This window comes from Opisthorchis viverrini (assembly GCF_000715545.1).
Source record: "Opisthorchis viverrini unplaced genomic scaffold opera_v5_223, whole genome shotgun sequence".
Classification (NCBI taxonomy): Eukaryota; Metazoa; Platyhelminthes; class Trematoda; order Opisthorchiida; family Opisthorchiidae; genus Opisthorchis; species Opisthorchis viverrini.
Window position 1 is genome coordinate 525,581 of NW_008751880.1, and position 17,172 is coordinate 542,752.

Here is a 17,172-nt window from a genome sequence, read left to right on the forward strand (position 1 = left end):
ACGTATGGCGTTGTTCTGGCACCTGACGGGGTGTGAAGGTTTAGTCAACGTAACCCCCACTAGACTGAAACCCCGCCTAGTGCTCTGAAGTAAGTGTTTCACGAGCGACCATAAGGCGACAAAGCACAAGTGACGCTACGACCGGGATCACGCTCATCCACAGTTATTGCGGGCCCCATTTTTGAAAATAGGAACTGTCACAGACTGTCCCCAGTTGTTTGTGACAGTCTGTTTTCCACAAAGTAAGTAAGTAGATCAGACAAGCGATGACTGAGGACTTCACCCCCATCTTTGAACAATGCGGGTGGAAGGTCATCCAAACCAGAACCTCGGTGGCGCTTGAGAGAATATAGTCATAAACCTCCGAGGCTATAGTGGCTTCCACGTTCACCGTCCAGGGTTCTACGTGAGCTGTGGGCTCTAGATGAGTGGCAGACGGTGGCCACGGCAACTGCTGTTTGAAGTATTCGGCCCAACGTTGAGGCGTTTTTCTTTATTCAAGATGGTCGCTCCATTTTGATCCTTGGTGGCTTTCCTCACAAGTGATTTCCGGGGACCGGTCAAAAGGATCAACTGAAATTACCTCCGGGCATTCCCGAATTTCTGGGTCGCTTCGATTTCTTCAGCTTTCCGAGTCCACCAGGCTTCACGGTCGGCACACACGCTCACTTTTACTTGGCGTCTGATAATTCATCAGGTCAAGTAATGTTCGGGATCGGAGGGGGTATTTTTCCGAGATTTAAGCAGTGACACTGTTCAGTCCGATGTTCAGTGTTTTGGTGCGCTTGGTGGCTGTTTGCCACAGACAAAACTCCAAGCACTGTACTAAAAGATGGCGACCTCGTTCCAGTATGAATTCACATCTGATAGTGGGGTAGTTGAAAGAGACTCTAGAAGACGACTCTGATTAGTTCGTCTAACAGCCGGATCTGCCAGCCTCTCAGTTACCAGGCGATTTGTCCACACATTACGTGGCCTCGGAAGACGAAGGGAGAAGCGAATCCGGACGACCGCGTGGTCGGAACCCACGTGTTCCAAAACGAGCGGCAGCCAGTTATTGATCTGCACCATCGGAAACTGATGTCGATGTGATCAATTTGAGTTCGTGACTAGCACACCGCTGGAAGACACCATGTGGCCAGATGACTTCGGCTACTTCGGAAGTTGGCACTGCATAAAAACAACCTGCGGTCAGCACACATCTGAAGCAATGGTTCACCATTGTCCGTACGTCTCGAGTCCAACCCATGTCGACCACCTAATTGAGTCTCAGATAGGCTAAGCTTGCCCACTTGTGCTCTCTGACAACCACAAAGATATCTGATCTTTTAGTTCGCCGCAACGGAAGATTCAGGGTGTCATAAAACTTGTTCTTGACGGTGTCAGCTACAATCCGTTGGGGCGTAAGCAGACACGACAAACATACAGGCCCGATTCCCGCTTGTGAGACTCCTTTACGGACACTGCCAGACGACTACCAACGGGTATCCAGTCAAGTAATGCTCCTTACGCCTGTTGACTTAGGACGTTACCAATCCCTGAACATCCTGCTGCAGCAGACTCTGGACCGTCAGTTGGAAGCGAGTGGAGAGCGATCGGTCGGTTAGCTCGACCACCGTGTTTGTATCTTGAATTCCAACATCAATGCACGGCGAGTCCAGAGGAAAAGCAAGAGCAACTTTTCCTGCTTGCTTCAGAGTGCGGACATTCAAAGCGGCCAGATAGACTGAGCATCGATGCCTCCAAATTGATTCCCAGTTGTCTGAGGATGTCGGCGACGGATGACGCACACAGGTAGCTTGCAAAACCGTTGCAGGACGAAGGCATCAGTCCTAACTGCTGGCCTACATGAAGAGAGTTAGCAGTTGGGTGGGGAGAGGTGGGAGTATGTGAAAGAGGAAGAAGGGATGCATCAGAAGTAGTCTGTCTCCGCTTACCAGCCCTGCAGTATGCAGCGAGTTAAGAGACCCGGCTGATGGTACCAAGCGAGGGCCGATGTGGCATGAGTTTATTTGTGTGTGCAATTGATGGTTTTACGTGAACTGGGATACTGCCAGGGCGTCCACACCTAGACAGGAGGACGATTACGATCCTCAAAGCCTTTGACTGAAAAGCCCTAACGCACGGCAGCGGTGTTTGGCGGGAAATACAAGTGTATTTCAATTTTTACATAACAAGTCGCCATATATGTTCCAACCCACAATCTGGAAGACCAGAGGGCTATGTTTGTCAGACCTATAACCACTGACCAACCTAATAAGGAATCTTTCAGCTGCAACCCTTTCGGTGCCTAGCTGCCATGCATACTGCCACGTTGTCTAAGCCTAGATAGGGGAAGTCGAGGGGAAGAAGTCGGGTTAGAACCACGTACCTTACGGTCAGTAAATTCGCGCTCTAACTACTGAGCCATCTCGCCCCCACCTAGTATAAGACTCTGCGAGTGTAACACGGACAAGCCTCAGTATAGCTTAATGGGTCGCGGAGGTAGATAAGCCGTCACACAACAGTAATGCTGTCTCTTCGTGACAGCAGCCACAGCAGTTCGCGAATGAGAACAATCAAAATGGAGGCCATCTCCTAGAGAAGCATCCTCTTCTTGAAGGAAAAGAACTCCCATCAGAAAACTAAAAAATCGTCCTTGACCAGACTTCGGGAGTGATCGAAATCCTTCAGGGGAGTAAGCTTACAGACACATTACGTGGAAGAAATTGCTCTCCTCCAAAAATGAAAACCACTTTAACTAACCGAAATAACTCTGCCGCACGGTTTGGTATGCGGTTCACACCTGCAAATTGTAAAAAGCTGCTACAGGATTGAGTGGGACCAAACCCAAATCTCTTGCTCGCTGACTAGCCCATCGATGTGGTAGATAAGCTTGTCTACCTGGGCAGTTGTATAAGTTCAAATGAACTGGCTAGGTCAGTCATGCCAATCAGCTATTTGCAGCATATTTGCTCTGCTTTTCAAAAAGTTCAATCGTTCATTGCTAAATCACTTTGTCTCGATTCAGCTCGCAATGCCTAAGTTTTGGATAAATAAAGCCTAGCTTGTGGGTCCTCAGTCTTTTTCGCTCTTATTCTGATTGTCACTTCACTTCATCCCTCGTCTAACACAACCACTTATTCATCCAAAAATGTTCATCGAACAATGGGTCCATTTCCTTACGTTTCTCATCGATTCATTACCAATCCATTGATATCATCCGAAATCAGTAATGCGTCTGAGGCATAAGCGGTTAAAATTCTGAAGACGTCTCACATCGTTCGTCCGCAAATACCATGTTTCGCTACCATACAACAATACGCCATAAGTGACGCAGAATAACAAACGTGATTCGGACTTTTGAGATTCTTGTACTGACCTCATCAGATACAGTTCTGTTGGGGCTAATACAACCACCTAGGTATGCAAAATTCTGCACAATCTCTGGTGATTCTCCTTGAACTGGAAGATGTATGTTCACAGACTGCACGTTATGAAGAATGACTTTGCACTTTGAAGGTGCGAGGCGCATGCCTTCAGATGGTGATTGTCAGACTACTCAACAGGGCAGGGGCGAGATGGCCGAAGTGGTTAGAGCGCGAATTTACTGACCGGAAGGTCCGTGGTTCGAACCCGACCTCTGCCTCTCGACTTCCCCTGTCTAGAATTGGGCAACCTGACAGTATCCCAGCGTTCGTGCAACCTTCGGGTGGCATGGCAAATTCAACAGGGCTTGTGCTAAGCGTTGGTCTTCAAAGATGAGGACGATGCCGTCTGCATACTCCGTATCGACAAGGTTCCTACCAGCAACAATTTGAACATCTTGGTTTTGAAGACCTTCCAGCGTCCAGTATTTCATCAACCACGAAGATGAACAAGAACGCAGTGAGTGGACAAGAGTGGACTCTTGATTCTCAAGAGTCAAGGTTTCGCGTGCCACCGTGAGACAACGAAGTCTTGTTATAGCAGGGGTCAAACTAATACCTTTGTGATTACCACATTCATTTCGAGTACCGTTGTTGAAAACGGGCGCTATTATCGACTCACACCAGTTTTCTAGGGCGGTCTCTTTGTCCACCTTTGATACCAATAGGCTAGACAGACATTGGCTGAGAAATAGACGGCCTTACTTGAACATAGCCGGTAGTAGGTCGTCAGGAAGAGCAGCACGATGACGCTTGAGTTGCGATACACACTGACACACTCGGATACGTCTGAGGTTGGGGAGAGCTCCATGTTCACAGACCACTTTTCTGTTGAAGACTAGGATTCCAGACTTGAGGTAGCAGGTGGCTAACTGAATTGCTGTCCGAAGTGCTGCACGCACCGGTCCAAACGTTCTGCTTCGCTGGATATCGGGGAGCCATTTTAGTCCATGATAGTTTCGCTGACACGGGGCTCCTGAGAACCAGTCGAAAGAATCAAGTGGAACAGCCTGTGGACGTTTCAAGCATTTTTTGCGTCTTCTTTTATTTCGGTATTTAGGGACAACCAAGCTTCTCGGTCTGAACGGAAACTCAGTTCAACTTGGCGTCGAATGGAGTTGTGGTTGCGACCAGGAGGAATATATCGCCGAGCCTCCATTAAAGTCACGGTCCCACCAGAGATCTAAGGTTTGAATGAGGTTGGCGGGATTGTACCGTAAACAGAAGCTCCTGTTGATATCAAACATCTGACCACCCGGCAGGCGTTCGAGGAGCCGGTTCTGAAAGGTTCGTTTGATTTCCTAGTCCACTAGCTTTTCAATGGCTAGGCAAGCTGTGGACGTTTTCTGCAGACCCGAAAATCGAAAAAAGCAGCAACGCTCAAGCGCATAGTCGGAATCTATGCTGGTATCCAGTAGGAGTGTCAGGCAGTGATCAACCCTCACCACAGGTAACCGACCTACTTAAATTCTTTCGTTGGCATCAGGTGGTTCCGGAAATCGGCGCTGCAAAGAAACAGTCTGCGATTAGCATACGCCTGAAGCACGCGATCTCAGTTGTCCATAAGCCTCGTATCTAATCCAAGACGATCGCTCAATCGGGCCTCAACAGCGCTTGTTCTACATACCAGAATGCCCATACTACCTGCAACCACAACGATGTCTGAGCTTTTGGCCAGTTGTAAAAGAGAACCTAGAGCATCATAGAAACTGTCTGGCAGATTCAGAGCTACAGTCAGTTGATAGAAGACAGGGAGAGCAAACAGGGTGCGATGGACCTCGTTTTCCCGAGATTCTTCCGGATGTTACCAAACGAAACGCGCACGGAAGACTTCGAACTGGCATCCAATAAAGTAGAGACGCTTCCGCTTGGTCACTCAATACAACAATCCCGAGATATCCAAGTTCAGCGGCCACCGCACCAGAGGTGCACAGCCGGAACCTAGAAGAGACCGAAGAGGAGTCATTTCAATTGCAGTTCACACATCCTATATCCTGGTTTTTTAGATACTATATATCAATGCAGTGGAAATCTAGCGTACGATCAAGAGTCGCTTGTTGTCCTGCTCTCCTCGCTGTGCGAAGATTAAGGGCAGCCAATTAGACCAGCTTTTGGTGGCTTGTCACTGAAGTAGGGAGTACAGAAGCTGCAAATGAGTGTGATGCACAACAAACAATGCGGTCAGCCCTAGTGCTGGAACTCACGGTGAAAGTATTCTAATTTGGGTAGGGTAGAAAGAGGAAAAAGGGAAGCTCTAAATTGGGAGGCTTCAGCAGTAGGATGTTTTCGCTTGCCCGATACGCAGTATGCAGTAAGGCAGACCAGCTGGTGACACCACGTGACGGCTGATATGGCATGAGAGTATTGTTAGATATAAGTGTTATGGTTGAGCGTTGGCTGGGTTATTGCGAGAGCGCCCATACCTAGACAGGAGGACGATTACGGTCCACATCCAAAGCCTCTGGTTCAAGAGTCTGACGGCACGGCACCGGTGTTTGGCGAGAAATGCTAGTCCACACCCAACCTGGGGGGAGGGGTAGGAGCCTGTGTTGACCAGATCTCCAACCACTGACCAACCTAGTATGAGAGTCTGTGTATGTCGCACGGACAACACTCAGTATTGCTCAATGAGTCACGACACGCAAATCGTCACCGTAAGGTCTAGTGCAGTAGAAAAGTGTGTTTGTCTGAATCAAGCGATTTAATGGGTACAGAATGCCAAGTGGATGAATAAAGTGACAAACCCTGAGAGGATGCAAAAACTATTCCAGCTGATAGGCGCGACAAACCCGAAGGCTTCCAATGAGCAAAACAATCAGTGATAAAAACAGTCCACTGATCTCCAAATAAAAACATCCGAAAAGTAGGCTGGGCGCCCATTATTCCTTGAGCATCACCTGGATACTGGTCCTAATAAACGCCAGCACTCTCTATCCAAAAGTAGAAGTGAAATCCTCAGTAGGTGCTTGCCTATCTTATATGCCTCTGTCTGGACAAAATAGACCGTTTCAACCAACTAGATTAAGTCGATAGTGGTATCCAGTTTCAAAAATAATGCTAGCAGTGAGTGCGGTGATCACAGAAGAATTAAGTTGAGACCCGTTGTAGCCAAATTCTTCGTGACATTTATTTTACTTCATGTTGCGAAGGTGCGTGGAGGTGGATACCCAGAACGGTGAGCAAAATTCCGGCCGGGAAGGGGTTGCGTGGATCACGTTTTCACACTCCGTCGAGTGGTAGAGCAGCAACGTGCGCAGAGACATCCCGTAATTTCGGTGTTTCCTAGCTCCAAGTGTCCATTCGATTCTGTTGACTGTTTGGTACTTCTCAATATGCTTGTGTAATACGTTATGCCCCAGAAGATTGTAAATATCATGCTCTCGCATTGATATACTTGTGCCTGTGAGTGCGAGCGCCCCAAAACCTTTTTTCTATCTTTCGAAAAGTACAGAAAGCGAAAACAGTAGTAGAAAAGCTGATCAAGGCCATCCATTCCTTTTCCATATGCTTTGCACCCACAAAACATAGTCATGCTAATGAACGCAGGGTGTGATAACGGAAGTTGTGGAAAATCACAAGTACTTAGGAAGTTGAATTAGCTCTGATAGTGATCTGATAGACGGAGTTAACGCTCGAATCCTAAAGACTAGACTAACGTTTGTCTATTTCCACCACTCGTTGGACCAAAAAGCATGCCACTGGGTCTCAAACGACGCGTGTATCAGACCACAGTATGGGTTCTACTGTTGTATGTCTACGATACCTGGACGTTTCGGGCGGAGGATGAGACATCTTGAAATCGTTGACCGCTGATATCTCACAAATTTAGCTGGAATTGGCTGGAACCAGCCAGTTCGTGCAGGCGATCAAGAAGCAGGTCTGCATTACAGAAGCTCGTGCTTCACTCGAAGACTGCATCCGGCACTGCAAGCCAGTTATCGCCTGCCGGGAAGAGCTTTTTCCGTGTCTAACTCTGAGTAGCGGACATCCAATGTTGGAAAGAATATGACATAGCAGAAGGGAATGCAAAGAAAAGTGTGATTTCGTTGATACCGTTCGCCTTCTGGGATGAGGTCCAAGTGACTTTCCCTGTGCTTCACTGAGAGACTGAGTGATATGGTACCTGAGCCATGTTAGTAGTGTTCGCGCTGTTTGACTACGTGTTTGATGTGTATGTACCTCGGATATTCGTGGCACTGTAACCCTAAGTCCCCCTGACCTATTTTTTCTTCCCATCATAAGGCCTTATTCGAACAAACTGACATCTCTGTAGGAAAGCGCAGCAACAGTGTTCTCATCCAGTATTACTGGCAATGATGATGATGAAGATTTTTGATAGGGAGTGGAGAGCACGTGTTGGTAGGCAAAGTAGATGCACACCACGCATCGATGGCCGAGGAATGATTCGAATAGGGCAGCATATTGCTCTTCGAAGAGCCCAGTACAGTTTTCGCGTTAACACCCACAGCAATCGTCGCACGGCAGGCCGGATACATGACGGCCACGGCGTCGAAGCAGGCAGTTGTCGGGACTTGGAGATAGGTTAAGCGACTTCGCACGCAAGCAGAAATTCAAAGGCTCGTGAACTCAGTTCGGTATGTTATCGATTCTAAAAATAGATTCGAGTCGCCTGTCTGAAAGAGGAGGGAAAGGAACGGGTCCCCAGCACCTGTGATGATGGGACTTAGAAGGGGCTAGTGGTAGTGAAGTTTGAGGTCAACCAAAAATCAGGGTCACTCACAGAAAGGGTTGAGCTCGAGAGGAATCAGTGGTTAAGGCACGAATTTATTGAACGAAAGGTCCGTGGCCCGAACTCAAGCCCTGCATCTCGACTACTCTTGTCTAGGACGGAACAATCTGATAGTGTCTCAGTCCTTGTGTTTCCTTAAGGTGACATGGCAGTTGTGCACCGAAATAGAGTCACAGATGAATGGTCATGAGAAAAATGTGAAAGATTAAGGGACACGTTCTCGGAGAACGCGGCCGATGTCACGGTAAAGGCTATGAAGGAGGGGGCGAGAATAGCCTTGTTCCAAAATGAAACAACTACGGAGAAAAATATTACCTTAGTCAATTAAGGCAACTACGCTGTAAGAGTTTGAGGCTGTGTTCCTGGATGTAGACGTTTTGAGAAAGCGTAAAAATAATCGCCACAGGTTGGGGAGCAAAAGAGAGGATAAGTGTATATCTTGCTTGAAGCCAGCAGTATCGCAGCAGCAACCTTTTTAGCCACATTTGTTCGGGGTGAGGGAACTCCTGAATTGCGGCAACATTTTTGATGGCTTGACGTTGTAACATGCCGCCAAAATAACCATACAATGCTGCAGTGTTCTACCGCGGAAAGGGGGCGGGAAAAGTGGGATACAACACAGTGAAGTCGGGTTGATCTAGGATGACAAAGCTTCTACAGAAGAGGCTGGCCAATCTGATCACTCGCTTGGTGGAGAGGAAAACAATAACAAAAGAAAATCTTTGTGGGGATGCGCACGGCATTCATTCCTACGGACGAGAAGGGAAAAGAGACGTGGCCCTGGTGGACATATTGTAGTAACGGTATTTCCCTCAGCTTAGTTCTCGGTCTGAGCCTCCCAAGCTAGCATTCACGTCAAAACAACCACAAAAGGTGCACAAGGTCTATTAACGCCCAAAACGAAATCAGGAACAGTTATACAGCGCTTTGTATATATAGCGTAAGCGGCTACAACTTTCTGGAATTTCTGAGGCGTTCTGGATGCGCCATTGGCAACCAGCATTTGGCCAATACTGGGTCATGATTGGCTGTTGGGTCCAGATTGTTGACCAATCAGATCTCGTCTTGATGCCGGACCGGCAAGCGTCCCGAATTTTGGGCCAACCTCGAGCGGGCCAGGCTTCTCGGCCGTAGCAGCGCCTAAAGACGTGCGGTATAGTGGGATCCGCGTGGATTCCTGCCTAACACCTCCCCCTTGAAGTTTGTTGACGTAGCTTCGAAGCCGGGGGTTCACTTGCATTGGCCTCACTGGCTTGCGGATCCTGTCTGTCCAGCGTCGCGGTTGTAATTCGTGCTTAGGCTGGGCCTCTGACGAAGCAACTGATTGACTTCCTGGGATGGTGCCGAGTTCAAAAGTGTCCAGAAGCATTTCTAGACTCATATCACTCGGTCCTGTGGGCAGGATCGGCGCATCTGTCGGCCGGATCTGGTTCGCGTGGCGTATCCACTTGGCTGGACCAACTTGAATCTCGTAGAGCACTTTGCCGCGCCGGCGAAGGATGAGTCCTGGGGTCCACGTAGGGCGTCTGCCGCTGTAGTCACGAACCAACACTCTCTGGCCTTCGCTGAATGCGCGCGCAGTTGCTCCATGATGCCGGTTGAACTGTTCCTCCATTCTGGTGTTGCGGTGACCAGCCTGCTTCGTTTGTGGCCGGATAGTGTCATGCGGTGTTCGGAGCCTCCTTCGGAGCAGTGCCTCTGCTGGTGATACTCCATCAGGTGAGTTGGGGTTTGGCGTCGCTCGATATGCCAGCAGGAACCTTTGCAAAATCTCTTCCGTTGGTCCCTCCCCCCTGGACTTCTGAAGTGCCCGCTTGAGAGTGTCAACAAAGCGTTCCGCTTGGCCGTTCGACTGTGGATGAAACGGCGGCGAGCGAATATGCGTTATGCCATACTCCCGACAAAAGTGTGCGAACGCCGACGACGTAAACTGACTGCCGTTGTCGGATACAATTGTCTCTGGCGTTCCAAACCGACTGAACAATCGCCGGAGTTCCAGGACTGTAATGGCAGTTGTGGGGCTGTTCACCGGAAAGATTTCCGGCCACTTACTGTAAGCGTCGACCACGACCAAAAAGTGTTGGCCACCCACTGGACCTGCATAATCGATGTGAAGACGAGACCAGGGTTCGGTCGGTTGCGGCCACGAGCTTAGGTAGGTTTTCACCGGTGACTTGGATGCTTCAGCGCACCGCAGGCAAGATTTCGAGACTTGCTCGATCTGGGAGTCCATCAAAGGCCAGTAGACATAACTCCGAGCAAGGGCCTTCATCCTGTTTGTTCCCGGGTGCCCTTTATGGAACTGATTCAGGACGGCTGGTTGTAACTTCTTTGGGATGACCACACGTTCTGAAAACAACAGGCATCCATCGGCTAGTGATAATGCGTCACGCCGGTTGAAGTAAGGCCTTAGTTCGTCTTTTTGGCAGGTACGCGGCCACTGATTGCGATGGTACTTTATGACTTGCTGCAGCACAGGGTCTTGATCGGTAGCCTGGCGGACCATGTCGGCAGTCACTGGGAGGATGCGAACAGCTTCGGAAACTACGTGGTTAACCTCTGGTTCCAAGGCAATTGTTGCGATCACGGTATCTTCTGGTTCTGGCCTGCTTGAATCAATGAGTCGGGACAGTGCGTCGGCTTGTCCCAGGCTGGTAGTGGACTGGTATTTTATCTTGAAGTCGTACCCCAGAAGCAGAGTGGCCCATCGCTGGAGCCGGTTGGCAGTATATGCCGGAATTCCTTTCTTCGAGCCAAACACAGCAAGAAGTGGCTTGTGATCGGTCAGTAGGGTGAATTGACGGCCGTAAAGCATTTTATGAAACTTCTTAACGGCAAACACGATCGCCAAGGCTTCCTTTTCTATCTGACTGTAGTTGCGCTCGGCTGAAGTCAGGGATCTGGCCGCATGTGCAATGGCTTTCTGGCTGCTATCTGGAAATACGTGTGAAATCACTGCGCCAATTCCATAGTTCGAGGCGTCCGACGCCACAACAATTTCCATCGATGGATCGTAGTGTGTGAGTAGCAAATCGGAACTTAGCATGGATTTGACAGAGTCAAAGGCGCGTTGACATTCTTCTGACCATGTCCACTTGTGGTCCTTGGTAAGTAGCTGATTTAGTGGGCCTCGAAGGCGATGCATGGCAGGCAGGAACGAACTGTAGTGACTGACGAGACCGAGGAAAGACCTGAGGGACGCCACGTCTGTGGGTGCTGGCATACGTCTGATCGCTTCAATGTTCTCCGGGTCTGGACGGCGGCCATGTTCGTCAATAATGAACCCCAGGTACTTTATCGACCGCATGAAAAATGTGCATTTCTCTCGGCGCACTTTGAAGCCATATTCTTGAATACGACTAAGCACGTAATCAAGGCGCTGCCACAGTTCGTGGGGATTGGAACCCATGACAATGAGGTCATCCAAATAGGCGGCAACGCCTGGTGCATCCTTCAGCATCGTATCCATAATCTGTTGAAATATGGCCGGCGCTACTTTGACACCAAATGGCAGTCGAGTGTACTGGAACAGACCTCGATGCGTATTGATCGTGAGCAGTTCTCGGGATTCTTCCTCTACTTCATCCTGGAGGTACTCACCGGCCAAGTCAATCTTGGCGAAACATTTACCCTCATTCAGTTTCGCGAACAAGTCGTCTGGGAGAGGCAGAGGGTATTGATGGGTATCCAGCGCCGCGTTGAGACCGGTGGAGAAATCTGCGCACAACCGGATCGTCCCGTTAGCCTTCTTTACCAACACAATAGGTGCGGCCCAAGCAGAGTAGTTGGTCGGTTGGAGAACACCCGCCTTCTGAAGTCGGTCCAGTTCTTGGTCAACAACAGGCAAGGCTGCATAAGGCACTGGACGTTTTGGCCTGAAGACTGGCTTGGCACCAGGGAGGAGGCACAGTCTGGCTCGCTTTTGTACACCGTCCAATCTCCTCAGTGAATACAGATGCATAACGTTGTAGGTGCCTAACACATATGGAGGGTCTTCTGGGGAGTTATGGAAGGTTTGTTCTGACCCAAGAAGCACAGACATCGATGGCCTGCTGCAAGGTGCGGGATTCATTGCACCGTACCTTTATTTTACCAGCGTAAAGTAATGCTTCACGGTCATGCAGAATAATATAAAGAGAATCAACAAGCATTATGAATGGCGTGGGTAGCAGCACCGATCCTTGTAGGACCCAGCTGGAGGTAAGATGTGGGACTAAAGTGAATCGCTAGTGCGTTTGGGAGGACCGACTATGAGCAAACCCAGAAAGCCAACTAGATAAGAACTAGTAGGTGTCCCCGAAGATAAGCTGAAATCTAGACGGGTTGTCGAAAGCGCGAAGGAAGTAAAAATGGACCACGCGCAAGTGATGGCCTAAACAATTACGAGAAGTCGGACAGAAGCAGGAAGAGGCAGGCGCGGAAAGTGATGGAACCATGCTGGGATGGGAAGGTGAGTTCTCTATTAAGTAGATAACTTATCACTATCTAAGACATAATGAATGTGAGGCAAATGGAAGGGAGTTATTTGGGTCATAAGGGTTACCACACTTGTGGATAATTGCTCGTCCCCAAGAAGGGACTAAACCACAAAATGTGGTATGGGAGGGTTAGAAAGTCGACACAATCTTTGAAGATACTTGAATGGACGCTGTTCCGGTCACAAGAACCGTCCGAGTCGTAGAGAGAGGGGTGTAGCTATCGTGCAAATGAAGAACGCGGTCATTTCAATGCCATCTGGTATCAGAGAGCCGGTGTAGTACGCACTGCCTGATATTTTGGTTGATTAATGTATTCATGATGTACAACCTTTCTGACTTGGTTTCAGCCCACGAGCTTTCTTTCAGTATTGTCAGTATTGTTTTCTTGCATTTTCTGGTTATCGTAGTGATTTAGCAGCTGTATCTGCTGTATTTCCTGCAAAAATAGCACATTTCGAACCATCGTAAGGATCTACAGGTGGACGAGAATATATCAAATCTAAGACTGCTTCTGTCACAAACTCTGATAGACAACCCACGGCGTGCATATCATGTAAATGTCGCCAAATTCTATGGATACCATCTGCGAGCTAAAACTGGGATCTACCCGTTTCGGACTCCGACAAAGCTTTGAAATGTGATATTTGTGCAACCTGGGAGCACATAGAGTGTTCCCACATTCACTCGTCTATCTAGGCTGCTCTCTTGGCTCATCCCAGTGATAACTTATCATTTATGTGTACTAGATGCAAATCTATCTCCACATCACCTTTAAGGAAGAAACAGAAATCGAAGCGATCTGCACCAGCGCCTTCTAGCGACCAGCAAGACAGCCTTGTTCGGAACGTTCCAAATGTCAACTCTGCGGAGCCTTCAGTCAATCTCAATGCCGCCTTGATGTCATTCGATTGTACTGATGAACAGAATACGCAATCACCTTGGTTATCAACGAAACGGAGACATCGTATGAAAACCCGGCCGCCAGCTCGTAACCATGAGGTCGTTGAAAGCCTACCTGTCAGCTCCGCAAGCGCGATCCAGGTAAATGGTCCAGGAAAGCGAGAAACACTCGAGTTTCTACGCGATCATTGTTTGATGCCGTTTGGATCGAAAGAATCTGGCGAAGAAGGCGCACAGGCTAGATACAACCATGATTTGAATCTGCTCCAGGAACTTGTTGATAAACTAGCCGATGCTGATGAACCAGGAATTCGAGTTCGACGAATTTTACGATTAGGAAAACGAGTTGCGGGCATCCACCGACCGCTAAAAATTGTATTCGAAAATGCAGACGCTCCCAAGCACTTACTTTCTCGCGCATGGAGACTTAAAGGTATGGATATTTACATCAGACCAGATATGGATCCATCTCAGCGAGCTCAGCTCAAAGCCGCTGTTGTGGAACTTCGAAGGCGCACTCTTGAAGGTGAAAATGATCTACGTATCGTAAATTTTCGAACAGTCAAATGGCGTGCATTCATGAACCGCCCGGTCACCCTAACAGCGCGCAGCCAGAGTCATTCGCTGGCTTGTGTGTAGCTTTTATGAACGTACGCAGCCTTTTACCGAAACGAGATGATCTGCGGCAGTGGGTTTCTGATGTAAATCCTGACATTCTTGGTGTTGCAGAAACCTGGTTGGATTTGACTGTCCTCGATCAAGAGATAAAAACCTCTGGCTATGAACATTTTCGTTGCGATCGTCAGCAGTGGCTTCATGGTGGGGTGCTTCTCTATGTGAAGTCGGACATACGTTGCGGGTTACAAAACACTTATCTGAGTAATGATTGTTACTGTGAACAAATTTGGTGCGAAATCATCACCACCAAAGGCAATTTTCACGTGGGAGTGCTTTACAGGTGTCCAGCTAATATCTCTTCCGACTGGATTACACGAGCTCAGAATAATCTATGCGCCCGAAACGTGCTACTTATGGGTGACTTCAATTTTCCCCATGTAAATTGGTCCAGCTATACGGCCGTTCCTGGTTGTACCGACTTGGAAACCACATTTCTCAATACGGTGCTAGAAATGGGAATGATACAGCATGTGCATCAACCGACGCGGTCTCTGCCTTATCAGATTCCTTTCTGCCTAGATTTACTATTTGCTCAAGCCGAGCAAAGACTGGATTATTTATCAGTTTCTGAACCACTGGGCATTAGTGATCATTGACATTGTTTACATATCTTAGGCTTCCACATCATTGCACTCCACCGCGATTACCCCAGAGAAATGTTTGGAAAACAGACTTTGATGCGTTATTAATTGCGGTAAATTCGATGGATTGAACACTACCAATAGAAGGATCCGTTGATACATGTTGGCTTTCTCTTAAAGACAAAATATCATGGCTATACGACCTATATACGCCTGTTCGACATTGCAAATCAAATCGATGTCCTTCACCCTGGTTCGATCGAGAGCTTGTAACGTTGACCAAACGCCGCCAAAAACTGTGGAAATGTTGTAGGCAGTCTCGTGATCCCGTGGATTATGCAACTTATAAGACACAGCGTAACTCATGCAATTTTATGAAATTGAGAAAACGCCAAGCCTATGAAAAATCTCTCGCCGAATCGGTCATAACCACGCCCAAAAGGATTTTTGCTTATGTCAACAGAAATCTCAAATCCTCGGATGAGCTACCGTACATACAAGATCAAGATGGCAATATCGTCACCTCAGACTCCGCGAGGGCCACTGAGTTTGTCTGCCACTTTTCTTCTGTATATGCCACAAACCCCTCAATAGACAGTCATACTGGCTCCTGCGCGGTTAGATTGGGTTCGTTGGTGTGTTGCACCGAAAAGGTGTGCTCTCTGCTTCTGTCGCTCAATACTGCAAAGTTCACTGGTCCAGATGGTCTCCATCCCGTAATTTTGAAGACATTAGCACCAGTCATTGCACCTGCAGTCACTACTCTATACAATAAAACCCTTGCAGAAGGTGTGCTGCCTCAGGAATGGAAAGACTCAGTTGTTCGGCGGTTCCCCATGGGCGGAGATCTTTCTCGAGTCAAAATTACCATCCAATCTGCCTTACTCCCATACTCGCTAAGGTTCCGGAAAAGATCGTGAAGCAGGCTCTGTTGCATATGCCGGATGAATTTCAAATTCTTACGCCGGCACAACACGGTTTTCTTCGCGGCCGCTCTTGTGTGACCAACATGCTCACTGCTCGTCATCACTGGTTGGCCGCTGTTGACGATGGGCATGCTGTTGATGTTATATTCATGGACTTTAGTAAAGCGTTCGATAAAGTAGACCACACTGAACTGATGAAAAAACTACAGGGCTACGGTATAGGAGGGGATTTACTTCGTTGGCTCAAATCGTTCCTGCATGACGGACGCTGGAAGGTGAGAGTAAACGGCCACTGTGCAGACTTGTATACGTAACATGGTGGCGTACCTCAGGGAACGGTTTTGGGTCCAGTTCTGTTTCTACTACATGTGAATGATCTACCAGTGGTCCTACAGTCGGCAAGTCTGTTATTCGCTGATGATCTTAAGATATGGAAACATATTGTGTGTGACGACGACCGAGTGGCTCTTCAGCTTGACTTAGGACGTCTGGTGGCCTGGTCCTCTGAAAGGAGGCTTCCGATCAACCCGGCCAAATCGCAATACATATGCCTTGGAAAGCCAACATCAGATCGTGTATATCATCTAGATGGCCAAAAATTAAAATCGATCAATCCGAGACTTGGGCGTTCAAATCCTTTATGATTTAAAGTCGAAAAACCACACGAGCACTGTGTATAAGTCTCTTCGTATTCTGTGGGCATTGAAGCGAAGTTTTTCGATGTGGACGGAAGAGTTAGTTTTAAACCTGTATCCCACCATGATCCGGCCTATATTGGAATACGGTAAACCAGCTTTCTCCCCACTTACGAAGGCCGAAGCCCGAAAGCTCGAACGTGCACAACACCTCGTTACAAAAATGGTTCCCAGTCTGCGGAGTCTTTCTTATTCTGAGAGATGCAGCAAGCTGAAATTGTCCACGCTTAAATATAGACGTGTAGTGTCTGTAATCCGTTGTCACATTTACCATTCTCTCTGAACTTAAACCACACTTTGTAACTGTCGCTCACATTGTATCATGACGTTTGTTTTAATGTTACGAATACAATTTCTTGGCGCGACTTCCCTGCTTTTCGCTGAGTCAGTGAAATTGCATCCGATTGAGCTGATTGCTGTTTGCTGAAGTCGTGAGATTGGGTTATTGTGTTTGTGTGAACTGTTAAACGTCACAATAACTCCTTGTGACAATTTTCAGCTGTGATAACTGTCCACCGTGGAATTTATTTCTAAAACTCGAACTAACAGTGGAGAGTATCCTTCTTACTCTGGATATATTCTCCGCCGCCGAATACAATTACTGCACAACATTTCGTGTAGTGGAATTATTGGACCTCCAATTTAGTGAGTCTATTACGTTCACTTGTCCATTCCTTATTGCCATTTGTTATTTCTAAGCTGGTATTTTGGTTGTATATCCTATCGAACACGCATACATAGGTCCTTGTCCGCTACA

At 48.0% G+C, this 17,172-nt stretch overlaps 1 protein-coding gene across 1 annotated transcript; it reads left to right on the plus strand.

Annotated features, from left to right (window-relative positions):
* Positions 1-13,370: 13,370 nt before the first annotated feature.
* T265_08528 (hypothetical protein) lies at positions 13,371-14,174 on the plus strand (the record flags this gene model as incomplete). The annotated part of the gene is made up of 1 exon (XM_009174357.1): positions 13,371-14,174. The coding sequence occupies one exon, from the start codon at positions 13,371-13,373 to the stop codon at positions 14,172-14,174; it is 804 nt and encodes a 267-aa protein (XP_009172621.1).
* Between the last annotated feature and the right edge of the window lie 2,998 nt (positions 14,175-17,172).